This window comes from Sturnus vulgaris, chromosome 11, assembly GCF_052056855.1.
Source record: "Sturnus vulgaris isolate bStuVul1 chromosome 11, bStuVul1.hap1, whole genome shotgun sequence".
Classification (NCBI taxonomy): Eukaryota; Metazoa; Chordata; class Aves; order Passeriformes; family Sturnidae; genus Sturnus; species Sturnus vulgaris.
This window is the reverse complement of record NC_142253.1, coordinates 15,738,742-15,759,120: the sequence shown is the minus strand read 5'-3', so window position 1 is coordinate 15,759,120 and position 20,379 is coordinate 15,738,742. Positions and strand designations below refer to the sequence as shown.

General features: G+C 60.2%; 3 protein-coding genes across 3 annotated transcripts; all 3 read left to right on the top strand.

The window, feature by feature from the left end:
- Positions 1–113: 113 nt before the first annotated feature.
- Positions 114–3,535, top strand: NPRL2 (NPR2 like, GATOR1 complex subunit). The gene is made up of 11 exons (XM_014869685.2): positions 114–270; positions 435–526; positions 975–1,143; positions 1,372–1,480; positions 1,761–1,897; positions 2,172–2,269; positions 2,356–2,392; positions 2,503–2,596; positions 2,670–2,787; positions 2,993–3,135; positions 3,396–3,535. The coding sequence occupies exons 1-11, from the start codon at positions 199–201 to the stop codon at positions 3,461–3,463; spliced, it is 1,137 nt and encodes a 378-aa protein (XP_014725171.1). The 5' UTR covers positions 114–198; the 3' UTR covers positions 3,464–3,535.
- Positions 3,432–13,808, top strand: ZMYND10 (zinc finger MYND-type containing 10). The gene is made up of 12 exons (XM_014869684.2): positions 3,432–3,784; positions 4,318–4,426; positions 4,953–5,069; positions 6,140–6,193; positions 6,288–6,440; positions 8,366–8,454; positions 8,744–8,844; positions 10,120–10,292; positions 10,581–10,706; positions 12,461–12,582; positions 12,782–12,907; positions 13,518–13,808. Exons 1-12 carry the CDS (start codon positions 3,432–3,434, stop codon positions 13,600–13,602), a joined length of 1,608 nt encoding a protein of 535 aa, XP_014725170.2. The 3' UTR covers positions 13,603–13,808.
- Positions 13,809–14,869: 1,061 nt separating this feature from the next.
- Positions 14,870–20,328, top strand: RASSF1 (Ras association domain family member 1). Its single transcript, XM_088171601.1, has 6 exons — positions 14,870–15,134; positions 16,132–16,253; positions 18,441–18,545; positions 18,624–18,906; positions 19,303–19,418; positions 19,524–20,328. The coding sequence occupies exons 1-6, from the start codon at positions 14,885–14,887 to the stop codon at positions 19,668–19,670; spliced, it is 1,023 nt and encodes a 340-aa protein (XP_088027727.1). The 5' UTR covers positions 14,870–14,884; the 3' UTR covers positions 19,671–20,328.
- Positions 20,329–20,379: the final 51 nt, after the last annotated feature.

Here is a 20,379-nt window from a genome sequence, read left to right as displayed (position 1 = left end):
GCTGAGGGGGACTGTCCATCAGCACTAAGGCCCGCCCCCACCGCGGCGCGCCGCCCCTGAGTGGCGAGATGTGCTGTCGTTCAATGTGAGCGCCCGCCCCCGCGCGCGGCCGTGTTGTTCCGCGGGAGCGGCGCTACGGTGGCCGGCGGGGCTGTGGCCACGGCTGGAGCCCGTGCTTGGGCCGCTCCGCGTCCTGCCATGGGAGGCCGCATCGAGTGCGTGTTCTTCAGCGAGTTCCACCCCACGCTGGGGCCCAAAATCACCTACCAGGTGCGGGGCGAGCGGCCCGGGGCCCGCAGCTCCTGGCCGAGGCGGGGGGGCTGGGACTGGGCCGTGGCAGCACCCATGGAAGGGAAGGGGGCGCAGGGACGGGTGTGGTGCTCACCGGAGAGGGACGGGGCTCGGCTGGAACGGAGCCTCCTGTGCCGCCGCAGGTCCCCGAGGACTTCATCTCCCGGGAGCTGTTTGACACTATCCAGGTTTACGTCATCACGAAGCCCGAGCTGCAGAACAAGCTGATCACCGTGTGAGTGCTGGCAGGGCCCTGTCCCTGCCACGGGGACCCGCTGGGCTCGGAGCACAGCTCGGTGCTGTGACAGTGCCAGCGCGCTGGGCTCTTGGCCCGTGGCTGGCAGGGTCACTGCGGTAGCCCCCAGGTACCCGTGCAGAGGGTGGGTGGTCACATTTTGGGGATGGCTGGTGTTGCACCTGCTGTTCCGCCAGCCTTAAATCCATGAAAGTCAGACCAGTCAAGAGAGCTGTGCTGGTTTCAAAAAGAGACCATTTTCTTTTCTGAGGGCTCACTCTCCTCCCCCTTCTTCAGACTGTGATTTGCACTCTAAGCACGTAGGGCTTAGGCGTCATTTTTCCTGCAATGTAAAGAAGCCCCTACCTCCAGAGCCGGTTGGGAACGATCCTTGTGGGATCGAGCCTCCCTGAGGGCGCAGGTGCAGGTCACAGGTGTCTCCCCACAGGACAGCCATGGAGAAGAAGCTGATTGGCTGCCCCGTGTGCATCGAGCACAAGAAGTACAGCCGGAATGCTCTGCTCTTCAACCTGGGCTTTGTGTGCGATGCCAGAGCCAAGGCCTGTGCGCTGGAGCCCATCGTGAAGAAGCTGGCTGGTTACCTCACCACCCTCGAGGTGAGGCCTGGGCATGGCCAGGCTGCCTCCTGATCCACCCCACAGAGCCTGGCCACCTCAGTAGCATCCTGGAGGATGGGGGCCACTGGGTGTTGCTGGTTTTACAGTGATGAGGGGATTGGGCTGGTTTCCTACAGATCACTTCATTTTTATAGGAGAACAGGATCTGGGCTCCTGTAGCCAGTAATCATGTGGGGAGGAGCTGACTTGACTTTTTTCTCACTTCAGCTGGAAAGTGGATTCATCTCCAACGAAGAGAGTAAACAGAAGCTGGTTCCCATCATGACCATCCTGCTGGAGGAGCTGAATGCCAAAGGGAAGTGCACCCTGCCCATAGGTATGGCAAGGACAGGGCAGTGCTGGGAGACACCTGGGCCATTCCCTGCCCAGGCTGGCTCTGCTTGTGCTGCTCCTAGCAGCTCCCTGCCTGCCTGTGCTTGGAGCTGGGGGTGTCTGACCCAGTCTGGAGCCCTACCTGGCTCCAAGAGATGGGTGGGATAGTGTTATGGGCTGCAAGCACTTGTTCTGTGCAACATTGTGGTGTCCCGGGATTGATGGCTGCTCCTGAAGAAGCACTGGCTTCCATGGAAATTGAGCCTTCCCCTTTTCCCGGGCAGATGAGTCAAACACCATCCACCTTAAGGTGATTGAGCAGCGCCCAGACCCCCCCATTGTGCAAGAGTACGATGTCCCTGTCTTCACCCAGGACAAAGATGACTTCTTCAACTCCCAGTGGGATCTCACCACGCAGCAGGTCTGTGTGCTTGACACTGAAGGGGATCTGCTTCCACAGCACTGGGGGAGTTGGGCTGTCCTGGAGATCACCACATTAACGAGCATGGTTTGGTGCTGCTCTTGTCTTTATGCTTGGGCCTTTGAGCAAATAATTCACTAGCACAAGGTTAAAGTGCACCTGGAGATGGAGCCTGCCTATCCTAAGTGTTCCCAGATCCAGGGGAGCTGCTTGGGCTTCAGAGTGTTGCCTCACTGCTCTCTGCCCTTTTAACTCTTGCCTCCTCCCCTCCCAGATCCTGCCCTACATTGATGGATTTCGACACGTCCAGAAGATTTCAGCAGAAGCCGATGTGGAGCTGAACTTGGTGCGCATTGCTGTGCAGAACCTGCTGTGAGTGCCTGGGGGGGCTGCACAGCCCGAGGAGGGGGGTGGGTGCTGCCAGAGAGTGCCTCTCACCTTTTTCTGTCCATTTGCAGGTACTACGGGGTTGTCACACTTGTCTCCATACTTCAGGTAGGTCAGGCCAAGGAGCGTGGGGCTGTGAGTGGGATTTGGGCAGGGTGGGAGTGGCTGGGCGTCTCTCAGAGCACAGCTGAGAGAGTTGGTTTTCTCTCACCCTCCAGTACTCCAATGTCTACTGTACCACACCGAAGGTCCAGGACCTGGTGGATGACAAGTGTCTCCAGGAAGAGTGTCTGTCCTACATCACCAAACAAGGTACAGTGACCCTGCCTGGGTATGCTGGCCCAGGCAGGGGACAGGGCATCTGAATGGTGACTTGTCCTTGCAGGTCACAAGCGAGCCAGCCTCAGGGATGTCTTCCAGCTGTACTGCGGGCTGAGCCCTGGCACCACCGTGCGAGACCTCATCTGCCGCTACACCTTGCAGCTCCAGAGGGTGGATGAGAGGTCAGAGCCCTCCTGATTGGTCCCCGAGGGTAGTGGTGACACTTGGGATGGCAGAGAGAGTGAGCAGGAAGTACTCAACCCCTGTGTCTGTAGGGTAGGAAACATGAGGCAGTGGTGGGACATGTGGAACAGAAGGGAATAGGGGGAGCTAGGGCATTTGGCACCTCAGCACTGTGTTCCCAGTCTCTTCCTTCCTCATCCCCAGGAGGCTTATCCAGTTTGGTTTGATGAAGGGCCTTATCCGGCGGCTGCAGAAATACCCGGTCAAGGTGGCCCGGGATGAGCGGAGCCACCCAGCCCGGCTGTACACGGGCTGCCACAGCTACGACGAGATCTGCTGCAAGACTGGTATGGATCTAGGACCCCCTGCTCCGTGTGGGCCCCAGGGCTGGTGGGAGACACGGGAATGTCTGCCTGCCTACAGCTGGGCACTGCTCCTGGGTTCTTGCCCCTTTGGGATCCAAGACTGCGGGCCAGGCTCTTCTCCAATCGAGGCTGCCAAGCCCATGCTGCCGGGGCCGGGGCTCGAGGACCACACCCAGCCCTTGGACACTGCTGCCAGGCACCACACTGACACCCTAGTAACACCGCACTGTCTTACTCCCCAGGCATGAGTTACAAGGAGCTGGATGAGCGCCTGGAGAATGACCCCAACATCATCGTGTGCTGGAAGTGACCCAGTGATAGCCCTTTCTAGAGCTGTGTCTCCCCACGCGTCCCCTGTATCCCCGTTGTCCCTTCCACGTGTCCTCGGAGCGCCCCGCTGGCTGCGGCCACTCCTCCGCGCCGCCAGGGGGCACCACAGGCCGCCCCTCGCCGCTGCTGCAGCCGGCCCGCAGCGAGTCCTCCGCGCCGCCAGGGGGCGGCAGTGGCGACGCCGTTGCCACAGCGACGTGGACGCCATGGCCGCCGTGCCCGGGCCGCTGCCGCCCGCCGAGGCTGAGGCGCTGGTGCGGGCCCTGCAGGGCTCCGAGCTGCGGGACATCGGCGGTCAGGGGTGCGGGGACACGGTGATGGGGTGTCTGTGGGGGGAGAACATGAAAGAGGGACTTAAAATTTGAGGGGTCTTCTTTGGGGCTGTGGGAGGACAGGAGGGATCCCAATTCTGGGGCCTTCCCAGGGATCACAGTGGGGGTAAGGAGGGGTTCCGAGGAGGTTTTGGGTAGAGAGGAGTCTTGGTTTTGAGGTGACCCAAGAGGGTCAGGGTGGGGTGGGGTGAGAGAAAGGGCTGCAATTCTGGAGCATTCCTGGAAGGACTGGAGAGATTGGAGGGCCCGGGGTGAAGGGGGTGGGAAAGGCTCCCAGATCTAAGGGTCTGTGTAGGTGGGGGTGATGGAGAGGCGCTCCCTGGTTCTGTGGTGTCCCCAGTGAGGGCGTTGCAGGCAGGGCTGTCCCAGTGGAGCTGCAGCCCCAGGCTCAGAGCACAGCGGCGTCGGGGGTTACAGGAGCAGGTTTCCCTGCACAAGGAACCCTCACCGACCCAGTGACCAGGGGTCTGTGGCACTGATGTCCTCGCTGGCTGCCCCACAGATGGCTTCGGCAGCACGAGTACGTGGAGAAGCTCAACATGCACGGCATCCTGAGCGCCTCAGCGGGCCAGGAGCAGCTCCTTACCGAGCTGCTGGTCACCCATGCCAAGGTGAGCCTCCCTGTGTGCAGGAGTGATCCCCACGCTGGGCCTTCAGCCTCCAGCTGGGCCTGTCCTGTGGACAGTGTGCAATTCGGGAATAAAATGCTGAAGAATATGTCGTGTCTCTGGAAAAGACGTTTGACTGGTGGTGTGCCAGTTTTGTTTTTTAAAAAATTAAAGGTCAAGCTATGGTATTTCTACTTGCTGGCGTCTGGTTTCTGTCTTGGAAGTTGTTTTGTTCTGCTTCATGCACCAGCCCCTCTGGCTGCAGATCTCTGCTCTATGCCTGAGGTGTCCCCAGAGTGTGAGATTGCCTGGACCTGCCAGCTCCTTGGGGTCACCTTCCCACTCTGCAGCCCCAGGAGCTCTGTCCTGTTGTGAGAAGCTGCTCATTTCTGAGCTGGAAGAATAAAGAGTGTGCCCCAAGGCCATCCTCCTCCCTGGGCAACTCCAGTGGCTGACCATTAGCAACAAACTGGTTCCCTCTGCACCAGTGATCTGAAAGGCTTCACTTCCCCATCCCTTCCCTGTCTAGATTCCTGTTCTCATTGGGGAGCTGATCTCTGTGGAGATCTGGAAGCACAAGATCTTTCCCGTGCTGTGCCGGCTGCAGGACTTCAAGCCGAGGAGCACCTTCCCCATCTATGTGGTGGTGAGTAGAGGGGGTGGTGGCAATGAGCCTGCAAAGGGGTCAGGCACAGCTGTGCTTGAAAATAAATGTCCTTCTGAAAGTCTCAGAGCTGAGGTTTTGCATCTCACCAGGCTGAGGTGGGCAGTCGGACACAGTGGGAAGTGCCTGGTTTCCCAAAGCCTGTGCAAGCCCGTGCCTTTGCCTCTAGGAGGGACAGGGACTCACTCCCAGGGAGGCTTGGCTTTGTGGAGAGCTGTCCCCTCTCTAATTCCACACAGGGAGCTGCTGGGTAGAACAAAAGCATTCCTGGAGACAGCTGTGCTCCTGGCTTATGGCTCCCAGCACTGCCCCTGCTCCCAGGCACTGATACCCTTGTGGTATTTTCCCTGCTCTGAGCACTGTTTTTCTCCAGCCAGAGACTCTAGGGTTACGTGCCTATGGGCTAACAAAAATGTAGCTTTTTTTTTACTGAGCTCCTGGGACCAATGGTCCCTTGGGCCATTCTTGGCAAAGGAATGATCTCCAGATGTGGGCTTCCTTGCAGAGGGATGCAGCCCTTGACCTAAGGAAAATCTGCCTGAGGCTTGGAAGTTTTAACCCTTTTTCAGTCCAGGGTAACACCTTGTAAGGTGGTGTCTTCCTTGAGCAGCCAATTGCCTCAGGGCAGGTGTCCCATAGTTCCCAGTCTCGGGCAAGACTGTCTGCCCCAGTCCCAGGGCCTGGGAGAAGCACAGCCATGCAGAGCACTGTCCCAGTTCAGGCACTGCCTCTGTGCTGGTGCCAGAGCCTGCAGCTTGCCCAAGAGCAGTGGTTGTCCTGCCCCTGCAGCACAGGCAGAGCCCTGAAGAGCCTTGCCTGCTGGGAAGTGTGGCTCTCCATTGGCATGTTGGAGTGTCACAGGCATGTCAGCATAAATATTAATATGAACTAGAGTTGTTTTGAAGGTTGCATCACTTGTATTCTTCTCTTGGACTGGTTTTTGGCCACAACTGCATAAGCAGCTTCTCAGAAGAGCCCTTTTCCCTGTCCCAGTGGCCATATCCCTGGTGCTGCTCCACTGTTACCTCACTCTTGCCATTCTCCTCCCACAGCTGCACCATGAAGCCTCCATCATCAACCTCCTGGAAACAGTGTTCTTTTACAAGGTGAGAGATCAGTTCAGCTTTCCTCAAGTGGAAAGGCCCTGGGGGTGGAAGACTGTGGGGACTGACCCTGTGTGAAACCCTGGTCGTTGTGAAGGAGATCTGCGAGTCAGCAGAGGACAGCATTCTGGATTTGATTGATTATTGCCATCGCAAGCTGACCCTGCTGGCAGCTCGGAGCACCAAGGCACAAGCAGTGACCTCAGCAGAGCTTCGTGCTGAGCATCTGGCCAGCCCCTCATCCATGCAGGTGAGGAGAAAGTCCTGTAGTTCCCTGGGGACATGTGTGGTGAAGAATGTGGGCAGCCTGTAGAGGCACAGGGAGGCCTTTTTGTAGGTTGCAACCCTGGCACCTCCTGCCCACCTCAGAGGGTGTCTGGTGCTTCTCTATGCCTGTGGCTGCATCCACCCCACTCCACTCTGCAGTCTGGCCTCTGCTCTGTCCAGTGCCAGTGCCAGCCTGAGGCTTCCTGCAGGACATGCTCAGAGCTCTAGGGTGGGACATGGTGGAGAGTTGATGGGTGAAATATTCAGTAGAGGGGTTTGGCCATTTGCTGTTGCTCTTGGAAGCTGTGTGGATATCTCTCCCTGAAATTTGGGAAACCACCCTGGGTCAGGCTGCCATTATAGCCAGCCAGAGTTAACCATGAGAGAGTTCTCCTAACAATAAGGAATTGTCCTCATGTGTTTCCCCCATCTTCCTTTATTCTCTGAGAAATACCTTCTCTGAGCTGCTCCAGGCCAGCAGTGATCCCAGAACTTTCCCAGTCAGGTGTTCCCAGACTGCCACACACACACCTTCCCAGAGCAGGAGCTGTCTTTGCCTCTGGTCCTTCTCAGCACCTGGAACTGCACATCAGGAGGTGTATCTGGAAGAGCAGGGTTAAAGGGAAAGCCTGAACCTCCCTTGCCATCATCCTTTGGCTTGTCGCCCAAGCACATACTTCTCTTTCAGAAAAGGGAAGGAAGTGGAGGGATCTGGAGCACAATAGGGATGTTTTCCAGGAAATGTTTTCCCAGCTGGGGAGGGGAAGGGGCTGTCTCTGTTACTGCTTTGACACGAACTTAAAAACCCAGACCTTTTCTAGCCAATAGATTCTCAAAAGCACTCATCTCCCAGGGAGCCTGGTTTCCTCTGATTCATTCCAGCCTCTCTTGACTCTGTGTACAATAACCCCTGTGAAAAAGCTGTTCCTGCCATCTCCTGTGTTGTGGAGCCTGTGTTGTTCGTTGTCCTTTGGGACTGTGTATGGTGGTAACCCCTGTTCTGTTGTCCCCTCGAAGCACAGGCAAAAGATAGTCCCTGTCTCAAGGCAGCAGAGATGAGGTCTGGATACCTCACTAGGGCAGTTTGGAGAGGAAGGAGGCGGGGAAGAGCCTACAAGACTCTCTTAGTAACTTGTGGGGCACCAGCACAGGGAGCACAGAACTGCTTACCACAGAAATCTGGAAGGCAACTGTTGGCAGTGGCTCTTTGGAGAAATATAACAGGCTGAGGTCAGTGCTCTGCACACCAAGTGTGAGCTGCATCTGGGACTGGAGAGAAGCTCTGCCTGAGCCAGAGGGTGGTCAGGCTGTCATGGGGGATGAGTGAGATGTCCGTGCTGTCTGTGAAGGGAAGGAGGCTGGGTGGCTGGACAGCCTGGCACAGCTGTGGGCTGGGATAACCACAGGCAGATATCCTAGTTGGCTGTTCCTAATCTGGAGGGAAGAGACAAATCTAGGAGGGGTGGACACAGGACTGCAGCTGCACCAGGGCCAAGTTTCTCCTTCCTCCTCCTCTGCTTCCTCTGCTGATCATGCAGCTCCCCCTTCCTTCAACCCTCACAGGACTTCACAGGGCCATGGGCCACAAAATGGTCCCAGAAAGAACGAGAAGCAAAATTTGGGACCAGCCTCTTTCAGGGGGTGTTCTTGTGCAGGACCACTGCAGCTAGTAGCCACCCACGATCTGTTAGGGACAGGGACACGAGGGAGGAGCAGCTGTGGGCTGCAAGCACTTCTGTGACTGTGCTGGCAAACAGGCAGTGCTGGCACAGTTGAGACAAGGCACTGTTTTTCAGGGCTCTGTTTTCCTATCCAGACTGTGGTTACCAATGCAGTCAACAACCTGCCTCCCTGTAGCTCCTGGAAAATGGGGCCTGAAATCCCAAGGCTGATCCTGTCCCTCCACAGGAGCTGCAGAAGCAGGCAGAGATGATGGAGTTTGAGATCTCCCTGAAGGCCCTGTCCGTGCTGCGGTTCATCACTGACCAGGTGGACAGGTAGGTGCCCAGAAGCAGCAGAGGACATGGCCAGCTCTCTGGATGGGATTCCTCTGGGGTCACAGTGGGTGCCTAGACCCCTTTCAGCAGCTGGCTGTGTCTACAGTGGCAGTGGCACTGTGCCCTGGGAGGCAAACACAGCAGCACTCCACCCTGCTCCATGGTACCCCTGGGAACTCCGATCATTGTTTCTTTCCTGCCTCTCCCAGTTGCCTCAGGGAGCATTTGTAGATACAAATTCTGGCATCAATCTGTGAGTGCCTTTTCTCCCTTTCTGTCATATCTCCAGTCTGCCCCTGAGTGCACTGACACGGATGCTGAACACCCACAACCTGCCCTGCCTCCTTGTCGAGCTAGTGGAGCATTGTCCCTGGAGCTGTTGGGAAGCAGGTATAGATCATGCCCCATGGTCTCTGGGGCACTGTGGTGCTGTTCTGGGATGTGCATCCACTGAGGGATCTGCTGTAGGAGCCCTTGCAGAGCTGTTCCCCCCTACCCTCCCCTCCAGCTCCTCAGTGCTCCCTGCCTGAAGCTATTCAGCTCGAGACCAGCTGCAGCACAGCTGGGCTGGGGACCCAGCAATGCTCCCAAAAGCTGATCTTCACACAGGGCTGGGCCTCTTCTGAGTGATCACAGCCAGCACTGGAGTGTAGCACCTCTGCCAGCCCCACGTGCTCCTCTGAGGAGTCTTCTGGACACAGAAAAACCAGAGTGCCCGTCCCAGTTTCTCTGCACCTTTTGGGACAGCTGTCACTAGAGCCAGGCGTGTTCTCTCCCAGGCAGCAAACATTGCCCTGATTCTGCTGCTGGTCCCTCATCTTCACTCTTGCCAAAGGCCCCTGGTTAGGCTGTGGCTATTGGCCATCATACCCCACCTCTGCAGGTAGGCAGGGCTCCCACAGCCTCCCGCTGCCTGCCCTGCGGTGGGGCACAGCCTGGGCCGTGGGAACCCGCGCTGCCCCGGCCCTGCACGGCGCTCGCAGCGGGGGCAGGGCAGGGCAGGAAGAGCTCTGGGAAGCACGTGGCTGTGCCTGCCGAGAGCAGCCCGCTGCCTGCGGGAGCTTTCCTCCTTCCTGCAGCCACGAAACACATCCCTTATCCCTGCCTGTGTATTCAGAGTGTGAGAAGGAGCTTTGATCCAGGGCTCTGAAGGAGGGACTGGAAAGAGACAAGCACAAAGGCATTTCCAGGCTGTGCAGATGCAGGGTCACATCCTGCTCCATCCCCTAGAGCCACACAGTAGCTGTTGGAGCTTGTTTTGTCATATCTGTTATATTTATGCTGCTTCTGGCTTTGACTGGCAGAGGAAACTTGAGAAGAGTGGCCATGCTGATACCCCAAAATGGGTCTCTCCAGCCACTCTGTTGTTGCAGCATGGGCTGCCCACTGATGCTCTACACTCCTGGCCAAGTACAGAGGGAGATGTCTCAGGGATCTTTCTGTTCCTACCACAGCACTATTGGTTTAATACATGTCCTTTCTGCTTTTCATGCTGTATAATATTTTGCCTCAGTACCAAGTAGGCTGCTATGTGGAGCAAGAGATGGGGAAACAAGCAGGCAGAAGCAGAGGGTGAAGTGAGGCAGTGAGCATAGGCCAGCATCCCCGCTCTGAGATGTCTTCCCCCAGGCAGCATTGTGTCTCCCTGGTTCTTCTGTCCCTCAGGCAAACTCAAGAAGTTTGAGAATGGCACATGGCACGTGGTGCCCCCTGAGGACCAGGTGAAGATGACCAAACTGGACGGGCAGGTGTGGCTTGCCCTCCTCAACCTCCTGCTCAGTCCCGAGTGCCAGCACAAATACCGCTTCGATGGCTTCAACAAGAGCCAGCTCCTCAAGGTAGGACCCTGCAGCACAAGGGCCCTGGGCCCTTGCCAGCACTGGGCACCTCCAGATGTCTGTCCCCATCCTCACTATGGGCTCCCAGGAGCCAGAGGTGGGAGAACAGCAAGTCTGTCACTGAAGCAGCAGCAGCAAAGCTTATTTGTGAGTGCACCTCGTGAGACCCTCCTTGGTCTCCCTGCCACTGCCCCTCAAATCCCTGCTCTTGCCCTGCTGCATCCCCAGCTCTGACTCCTTTGTCGTGACCTCTGTCCATTCACTCTTCTCTCCCCTCCATGGCCACAGCTCCGTGCGTTCCTGACAGATGTCCTCATTGACCAGCTGCCCAACCTGGTGGAGATGCAGAGATTTCTGAGTTACCTTGCAGTGACAGAGCCTGCTCCCCCCAAAAAGGATCTCATCCTGGAGCAGGTATCCTGTGGCTTTTCCTTCACCTCTACAGCCACTCTGGTTTAAGCCTGATAGCTCTCTATCCCTTTTTTCTTCCACCAAGCTTAGCTCTGGAGTGATGATGCCCTGGAAGAGCAGCCAAGAACCCATTTCAGTTACACCCTTATTGCCAGCAAAGCTGCCTGTGGCTGACGTGAGAGCCTTGTCCTGCCATGTAATGGCCAAGCAATCACATCTAAAGGCATAAATGCTGGGTTATAAACAGCTCTCCAGGTCACACTGAGCCCCTGGGATGGCAGCTGGATGGGGAAGATACAGACACTGGCTTGTTTTGACAATTAACTCTTCATTTGACACATCAGTGTTTTCCTGTTGAATTCTGGACTCTCCAGGGAAGTCCCCTTTTACAGCCCTGGTCTGAGGCTGCTTGGCACACTGTGTACAGAGGGACATCATGATCTGGTGAGAGTGTGGAGTTAAACTGGTCTCAGCTGGTGTCTGGGCCTTTGGGAGTTAGGCCATGAAAGTTTTTAAACAGCCAAGAGGTTCCTGGGGGTTTTAATACATGCAGTGGTAATCTCTGGAGAAAAGTGGTTTTGTGTGTTTCTACTGCCTTCTTGTGAGCTGAGAGGAGAAACTGAATATGGGGGCAAATCTGCAAAGAGGCTGCTGAAAAGAACTGGGAGCACAGAGCCTCTTCCCTGCTGCCAGAGTCTCCCACACCGCTTCCTGGAGGAGATAGGTATGTTTAGCAGTGGCCATCTGGGCTGTCCCCAGTAGGAGCATGCTGTCCCCATCGCAGCTGGCTCTATGGCCTGGGAAGAGGATGATGTGCCCTGTCAGAGGTGGCGGTGACTGAGCTGGAAGCATGGCTCAGGCTGGGAGCTGGAGCTGAGGAAGCTGCAGAGTGGCAAGCTGAGCTGTTAGGGCTGGGGATGGCAGCAGGGCAGAGGTGGACATGGATTCACACCACGTGCCTTGGCTGCCAGTGTGTTGGTGGCACAGTGACAAGCAGCTGCCACGCTGGGGACCTCCTCCAGCCCTCACCCAAATTGCTGCCCATCTCCATAGCTCTGCTTTTGTGCTGGTGCTGCTCCTGCCCCTGCCAAGGGCTAGGGCTGAGCCCAGGGGCAGGCATGGGGAGCCAGCAGGAAGCACAGACATGGGCTCCCTGCTCTGCCCAGAGAGTAGTGAACTCATTCCTTGTTGCTGAGCCAAGCTAAGGAAAGGCCGTTTTCCATTTGGCTGCTCCCCGAGCAACCTCCTCCCCTTCCTTGGCTATTTTTACTCTGCTGGAGAAGGCAGTGCTGTTTGAAGCAGCATCATCCACTCCAGAGCCTGAACTCAGTGCACTGCTCTTGGCTGGGATGGTTCCTTTTGCGCTGGCCAGCCCTTCCCCGGGTGTTCATCTTCAGGGAAGTGACGAGCGGAAAAATCTGCTCAGACAAACGGCTCTGGAGCACGGGGTTCACCCGCTGCCACACGCCGGGTGCTGAGGTCCCAGAGCTTTCTTTTCAGCAGCCCAGCAGCCCAGGCCTCAAGGCTGAACACTCATTCCCAACTGGATCCCAAAGGTTTTGCCTTGTTTCCACCGGGGAGTGGATCCTTCCCCTCCATGTACCCAAAAGCACACCCTGACACCCTCTGCGCCTCTGCCTCTGCTTGCCCTCCAGGAGGGCCATGCTTCTTGTGCCCAGGGCTGGCTGTCTTCTTCCCAGACCACAGTACATTTTTAGGCTGTTAGCACTCTTCCTCCTTCCTCTTCCTCCCACCAGGTTCCTGTCATCCGGGACCATATCCTCAAGAAAAACTCAGGGAAGTGGGAGGCCATTGCCAAGCACCAGGTGAAGCATGCCTTCAGCCTCACTGAGGAGGAGCTGAAGCTCCAGGCACGTAGGTGAGGCCCTAGTACGGGTATGTAGAGTGCCCAGTGGGGCCAGCATCCTCACTGGCAGGGCTGGAGCTCCACACTGGGAGGACAGAGGGGTCTGTGGCACTGGCTGGAGATGTCCCTTCAGTGGCAGGGTGCAAAAGGGACATCTCACTGCCAGTCAGCAGTTCCCTGTAAGCAGCCTCACCCCTCTCTGCCTGCACAGGTGGGCACAGACCTACAGCCTGGACATGATGGAGGCTCTGGCCCCTGACAAGCCCCGCTGCAGGGTGTGTGGTGTAGAAGCAGCCAAGCGCTGCTCTCGCTGCCGGAACGAATGGTACTGCACACGGTAAGGGAGCCCTGCCACCCCCCTGGGGCCCCTGCAGCCCCTCAGTGCTCCCCAGAGCATCACAGATCTCACTGGAGAATGCTGTGGGAGGGCCAGGGAAAGCCAGGGGTCCCACTACTGCTCTGGCCATGTGCCTCTCCAATTCTTGTGGGTAGGCTGACATGCTGGGCTGCTGGTGGAGGAGGTGCTGGTGAGGGCTGTGTAGCAGCTGCGAGGTGCTGAGCTGCCTCTGCCCACAGTGACGGGTTGGGTTTTCCGTGGTGACACTGTCTCCCTCTTCTCCACCTTGGTGGGCAGGAGTAGGAAAGCACCCGTGACCCTGTGGGTGTAGGTGACGGGCTGGGATGTGGCAGCTGGGATGGTGGCAGTAAATTAAATCTCTGGTCCTGAACCATCTGGCAAGGTCTGGTGTTAAACCTTCTTAACCCCCAGGACTGGGGCTGCATCCACCCCCTCTTGGTCTAATGCTGGGCTGTATCAGGTCTCTCCCAGATCCCAGAGGAGTGTGGTGCTCCCACAAGCACTACAAGGGGAATTTGTCCTTCTTGCTGCGTTGCCCTAGGGATAGATGTGGCTCCACTGCCCCTGACAGCAGCTTCCCCCTCTGCAGGGCATGCCAGGTCCAGCACTGGCAGAAGCACAAGCCTGCCTGCAACCTGATGGCCGAGGTGTCGAGGAGTGTGGATGACCTGTAAGTGAAGTGGTATCTGGCATCTGGCCTCTGGCCTGTAGCTCAGAGAAGCAGAGATTCCCCCAGTGTGCAGCCCACAGCTGGAAAGAAGCTGGCAAACGCCCCTTCTGCCTGCTCCCCTCCCCAGGCAGCACTAGCCAGGATCAGCCTCTCCACTCCCACCATCCCACCATGCTGCCTTCTCCAATAAACTTCCTTGTACATCCCACAGCTGCTTGGTTTCTGCTTTTTCTCTCCTAGCTGAAGATAACAAACTGCTTCCTCCTTTCCCCTTCCACACAGTAAGAGGCATGTGTCTCTTTTCCCCTCTGCAACAACAGAAATCCCAGAGAACCCGAAAAACCTATAAAGCTGTGGTTACCTTACTGCAGCTGGAGAGGGAAGGGAGTGACAAGGCCTCTGTGCTGCCTAGTACCATTGTTAGAGCAGCGTGGGGAGGGGAGGATGTGGTTTGCATGAGCATTTTGCTGTGAGAAAGAGTTTCTTGGGTATTTGTCATCTCCCACCTTGCAGGGACGATTCACACCATTTCCTCTCCCTTAATGTGAAGTTAGCACCCCGGGCTTGGCCCCCTGCCCACCAGCATTACCAGTAAACAGGGTTTACTGGTGGGGATGCTTTGGGGTGCATCCCCACCTCTCACTGGCCAGCAGCTGCTGCCAAAGGGCTGGAGCCTTAGTCTGAGCACAGCTGGGAAAGGTTGGCCATGTCGTCTTTCTGATAGGGTGCCAGAGAATCCCTGACACATAAAAATAGATTTTGCACCAGGGCTGCTGCTGCAGGAGCCACGACAGCAGGCAGGAAACCATCTCGGTCCAGCTGCAGCTCCGGCTGAGCAGCCCGTGCTTGGAGCTCAATAAACTCTCCCCAAACCCGGGCTGCAGCCAGCAGGAGCAGAAACACTCTCCGTAGCTCTCCATCTGCTTTTCACCCTCTGCCAGGGGTGCCTCCAGCCCCTTCGCCACTGGGGAAGTGAGGCAGGGCAGGGAGGGCAGTTTGTCCTGCTCCTGCAAGAAGAGGCAGAGAGAGAGGGGCGGCTGCAGCGGGCCCCCCCTTCCCCCGCGCGGCTCCGAGAACCTCATCCCCGCCTCCAGCCCGCCCCGCCGGGCTCGCCCGGTCTGGAGTTGGCGATCGGGAGCCTGGGGCATTGCTCCGTTCCCCCCACCTCTCCTGCCTCAGTTTCCCCGCGGTCCCCCATCGGGGCGGCCCCTCCCGGTCCCCGCCCCGGCCCCGGCCCGATGCCGGCCCCCGCCCCGCCGCCGAGCAGCGCCCGCGGCCGCCGGGCTATGGAGCTCATCGAGCTGCGGGAGCTGCAGCCGGAGCCGCGGCCGGGCCGGGGCCGCCTGGAAAGAGCCAACGCGCTGCGCATCAGCCCGGCCCGCCGGCCCGGCCCCGGGGCGCATCCTGACCCGCGGCTGACGGCGGCACCGGGCGCCGGGCACAGCTTCGAGCCGCGGCGCCGCGGGCTGCACACCTGGTGCGATCTCTGCGGGGACTTCGTCTGGGGCGGCGGCAGAAAGAGCCTCCAGTGCCGCCGTGAGTACCCCACCGCGCCCCGGGCCCCCGCACCCCCGTCCGCACCCCCGCCGCCGGGCATCCCGGCACCTAGCACCCCCTCCAGGCACCGGGCGTCCCGCCACTCGGCTTCCTCAGCACTGGGCACCCCCGGCGAGCACCGGATATCCCGCCACCGGGCATCCCCACCACCGGGCACCCTCACAACTGGGCATTCCCACCGGGCACCCCTACAGGACACCGAGCATCTTGGTAGTAGGCAAACCCGCGGAGCATCGGGTGTCCCACAGCTGGGCGTAGGTTTCCCAGCATCAGGCATGCTGCCGCCGTGCACCCCCACTACCAGTGGGTATAAAGCATCCTGCCATCGGGCACCCCTACGGGCCCACGACCATCCTGGTAGTGGGCCCCCTCACTGAGCACCCGCTGTCCCACCATCCCAGCACCAGGCACCTCCACCAGGCACCGAACATCCCAGCACTGGGCTGGGTACAGGCATCACAATACTGATTACCCCCACCAGGCGCCCTGGTGCCAGGCACTTCCATTAAGTTGGGCATCACCATTCTGGGCAGCTGCTCCAGGCACTGGGCCTCTGGGCACCAGGAACTGCCTCCAAACGCCGGACACCCCTGTATTGGGCACCTACATCAGGTACTGGGCAGCCACATACAGAATACCCTCACCCCTCACCGCACATCCCATATTGGGTAGCTGCACCAAGTACCAGGTATTCCAGCACTGGGTACCCGCACTGGCCACTGGGCATCCCAGTACTGGACACCCACACTGGTGGGTACTGCCAGCCCAGCAGGGAGTACAGACACAGTAGCACCAGCCAGGATGTGGCACAGTGCTATGTCCCATGTTGGTGCTACCCCTGAGCCCCTAGGCACAGCAAGAGCAGACAGCCGACACGGTCACCACGTGCCAGCCTTTGTTCCACCACGCACCAGTGCCCTGACCCTGACAAGCACACTGTGCACAATGGTGACACTGCTCCTATCTCTGTCCCCAGACTGCAGCTTCACCTGCCACTACCGGTGCCGAGCCCTGGTGCGGCTGGACTGCAGTGGCCCCCCAGGGGCTGGTGATGAGGACGATGGCAACGAGCAGGTGCTGGAGAAGGACACCAACGTGGTATGGCCTGGGCCTGTCTGTAAGAGAGAGCTTGGGCAGGGGTGGCAAACCTGGGGCTATGCTGGGCTGAGGGAGCTATGCTGGGCTGGGGGAGCTATGCTGGGCTGTGACACGTGAGGCCATGTCGTGGCATGCCAGACTGTGCCATGCCAAGCTGTGCCAAGCCTTGTTCGGCTGGGCCTAGCTGAGCTGAGCTATGTGAAGTTGACATGCCAGACTGGCATGCCATGATGGGCTGTGTCAAGCCTTGATGGACTGGGCTGGGCTGGGCTGAATGAGGTCGTGCCATGTCGTGCCATGTGCTGTGCCAAGCCAGGCTGTGCTGTGCCCTGGCGAGCTGTGCTGTGTTGTGCCCGTGCCGAGCCGAACCGAGCAGAGCCGAGCTCAGCCGGGGCAAAGCCGTGTCCGGGCGGGCGCGGGTGAAGTCACCGCCGGAAGCGGGGCCGCCGCGCCGCCCCCGGCCCGCGTCACCCCACGGCCGGGGCGGGGCAGGGACGGGGACCGCGCTGAGCCGGGAACGGGGCAGGGCACGGTAGACGCCGCGCCGAACTGAGCCGGGACGGGAGCGCGATAGGGACTGGGCTGAGCCGAGCCGGGACCGGGACCGCGATTGCGATAGGGACCGGGCTGAGCCGAGCGGAACGGCGATAGGGACCGAGAGAAGCTGAGCCGAGACTGAGACCAGGACCGGGCGGAGCCGAGTCGGGACTGAGAGAGGGATCGGGCAGAGCCGAGCCGCGATAGGGACCAGGACCGAGCGGAGCCGAGCCGGGCCAAGGGCCGGATTGAGCGGAGCCGGGCCAAGGACCGGTAGCGGGCTGAGCCGAGCCGGGAGCGGACCGAGCCGGGCCCCGGCCCGGGGGCCGGCCGGGCTGGCGCGGGGCCGGGCGTGCCCATGTGCCCGCCGGCCTGGCGGGGCTGCAGGGCGGGCGGGCCGGGCCGTGCCCTCCGCCACCGCTGCCGTGCCCGTGGCCGTGGCCGGGGCGGGAGCCGGCGGGGCCGGGGGCTGCGGGGCGGCGGCGCTGGCGTTGCGGCGGGGTGGCGCGGGGGGCACGGGGGGCAGCACGGCCAGCAGCGGATACTGCAGCCAGGAGGATTCCGACTCCGAGCCTGAGCTCTTCTACACCGCCCGCACCTCCCTCGGCCGCCGCCCGCGCCGCCGCCAGGTCGGTCCCGGGTCGTGACGTCATGGGGTTCACGGGTGACGTCATCGGGATACATTTTCCCCGGACTGGGTGCTGGGGAGCAGGCGAGGGTGGGCTTGGTGCGTGGGGAAAACTAGAGGTGTGGGTGGTTTTTCTTGGAGAAAAGACCTGGCCCTGCTGTGGGGCAAGAGTGGGGTCAAGCATGGCCGTGCCGTGGGACACGGTGGCCCTGTCTGGTTGAATGTGGGGTGAGCCCACATTCGTGGGGCGAGTGGGGTTTCTGTGCCTGTCACGGGCACTCCAAGGTCCCTCAGCCTTGGATCTGTTCCCAGCTTTTGGGGTGGCGGGACAAGCTCTCCGGGCAGCTTCACAGCTGTCCCCATCCTGCAGGGACCCCCGCAGGTTCCGGCAGTGCCTGCAGGCTGTGGGGAGGCTGTCGGGGCTGGGAACCCCTCAATGCCGTGGGGACACGTGCAGCGCTGCGTGGCAGCTCCGCGGCCCGTGTAAATACTCATTAGTGGGTGCCGGTGGCAGGGACGCCGAGCCAGGACGCTCGGTCCCCCGTGTGTTGGGCCAGCACTTTGAAGTGGCGTGCCGGCGGCAAGGGCGGGCTGCACCCCCAGCTCGGCTGTCCTGCCTCAAATCTCAGGGCGTCCCCGCGGGCGCAGAGCCAGCCCAGACGCCCTGGTGCCGGGCTGGCGGCTGCTGGCGCTCTGCCTTGGGGACGCCTCTCTCATCTGGGGCGCCGGGAGGGGACGCTCGGCTCCGGGTGTCCTCGCAGTGCATTCACACAGCCCTGCAGCCCCAGGGATGGGCGCTTGGGGGGCGGCCGGTGCCGGTGTCCCCGGAGCAGGGCTGGAGCAGTGAGCTCAGCTGTCCCCGGCACAACCCAGCTCAGCGCCAGCCGGGCTGATGCAACCCCGTGCAACCGCCCGCGCATCTGCTGGTGCTTCGGGGTGGGCTGGGGGCTGGCGGGACACCGAGGCAGGCGGGACGGTCCCCCCCGGTCTCAGTGCCGCTCAGCCCGGCTGCTGTCACGCAGGATGAGCCCAGCGAGTGGGAGAAGACAGAGCTGGACCAGGCGCAAGTGGAGCAGCGGATCAAGGAGTACAACAGTCAGATCAACAGCAACCTCTTCATGAGCCTGGTACGGGGTCGGCACAGGGCCGGGTGGGGTCACAGTGCCCTGCCCTGACCCCACTCACCCGTCACCCATGTCTCGTAGAACAAGGACGGCTCCTACACCGGCTTCATCAAGGTGCAGCTGAAGCTGGTTCGTCCTGTCTCGGTTCCGGCCACCAAGCGGGTCCCCCAAGCGGGGCGGCCACATCCCCAGGGGGTGAAGCGCCGAACGTCCTTCTACCTGCCCAAGGGGACCGTCAAGCACCTGCACATCCTCTCGCACACCCGTGCCAGCGAGGTCATCGACGCCCTCCTCCGCAAGTTCACCGTCATCGATAACCCCCGCAAGTTCGCCCTCTTCGAGAGGTCTGAGAAGGATGAACAAGGTAGTGACCCTGTCCTCACAGTGGTGGCTGTGTCCCTATATTGTTAGTTTCCCCTGGGTGGTGGCAGTTCCACGGTGATGATGTCCCCAGGGTCCCTCGTGGTGGCAGCATCCACATGGCAGCGGTGTCCCCATAGTGGCGGTGTCCCCTATGGTGGCAATATCACGGCAGTGGTGTCCCAATAGTGACAGCTTTCCTTAGGTAGCAGCATCCCCTTGGTAGCGGCATCCCTTTAGTGAGTGTCCCCTGTCATCATGACTGTGTCCCTATGGCAGCAGTAGTGTCCCTCTGGTGATGTCCCCATAGTAGCAGCATCCCCGTAGCAGCAGTAATGTCCCCATAGTGGCAGTGTCCCCGTGGCAGTATCTCCGCGGTGACACCTGGCCGCCGTTGCAGTGTATTTGCGGAAGCTGGGTGATGACGAGCAGCCCCTGCGGCTGCGGCTGTTGGCCGGCCCTAGCGAGAAGGTGCTGAGCTTCATCCTGAAGGAGAACGAGACCGGAGAGGTGAACGTGAGTGCAGGGACAGGGAGGGGGCTGGCACCCGCATTGCCGGGGGAGGTGGCCGCGGGGGCACACTGCATGTCCCCTTTGCGATGGCAGCCCTTGTGCCTGCAGTGGGACGCCTTCACGCTGCCGGAGCTGCACAACTTCCTGCTGATCCTGCAGCGGGAGGAGGAGGAGCACGTGCGGCGGCTGCGGCACCGCTACGCGCGCTGCCGCCAGAAGATGCAGGAGGCGCTGGCCACGCGCACCCCGGGGTGACCACGACGCTTGCACCCGAGGCCAGCCAGAGCAGCAGGAGCCTCGCCCGCCGGCGGGTGGGGCACCAGGGAGGGGGGTGGAACGGGGCACCACGGACCCACTGGGCTGTCACAGCCCCTAAGGGGCTGCCCCAGAGAGTGAGGGTTCCTGTGGGAGCGAGAGTGAGTGTCACCCGGGAGTGGGTGTCCCCAGGGAGCGTGTGTCCTGGGAGAAACGACTGTACCCTGGGGGATTGGGTGTCCCCAGGGGAGTGGGTGTCCCCAAGAGAGCGTGTGTCAGCTGGGGGGAGCAAGTGTCACCTGGGGGATTGGGTGTCCCCAAGAGAGCATGTGTCACCTGGGGGATTGCGTATCCCCAGGGGAGTGGGTGTCTCCAAGGGAGGGTGTGTCCTGGGGGGAGCAAGTGTCACCTGGGGGGATTGGATGTCCCCAGGGGAGTGGGTGTCCCCAAGAGAGCGTGTGTCAGCTGGGGGATTGCGTGTCCCCAGGGGAGTGGATGTCTCCAAGAGAGCGTGTGTCCTGGGGGGAGCAAGTGTCACCTGGGGGATTGGGTGACCCCAGGGGGTGGGTGATATGGGGGGAGCGAGTGTCCCCGGAGAAGTGAGTGTCCCTAGGGAGAAGCAGGGCATCAAACACCAATAAAGGCATCTTGGTGACGAGGTCTGGCCTGCGGTGTGTCTTTGGCGGGGCGGACTGGGATGGGAAGGGAC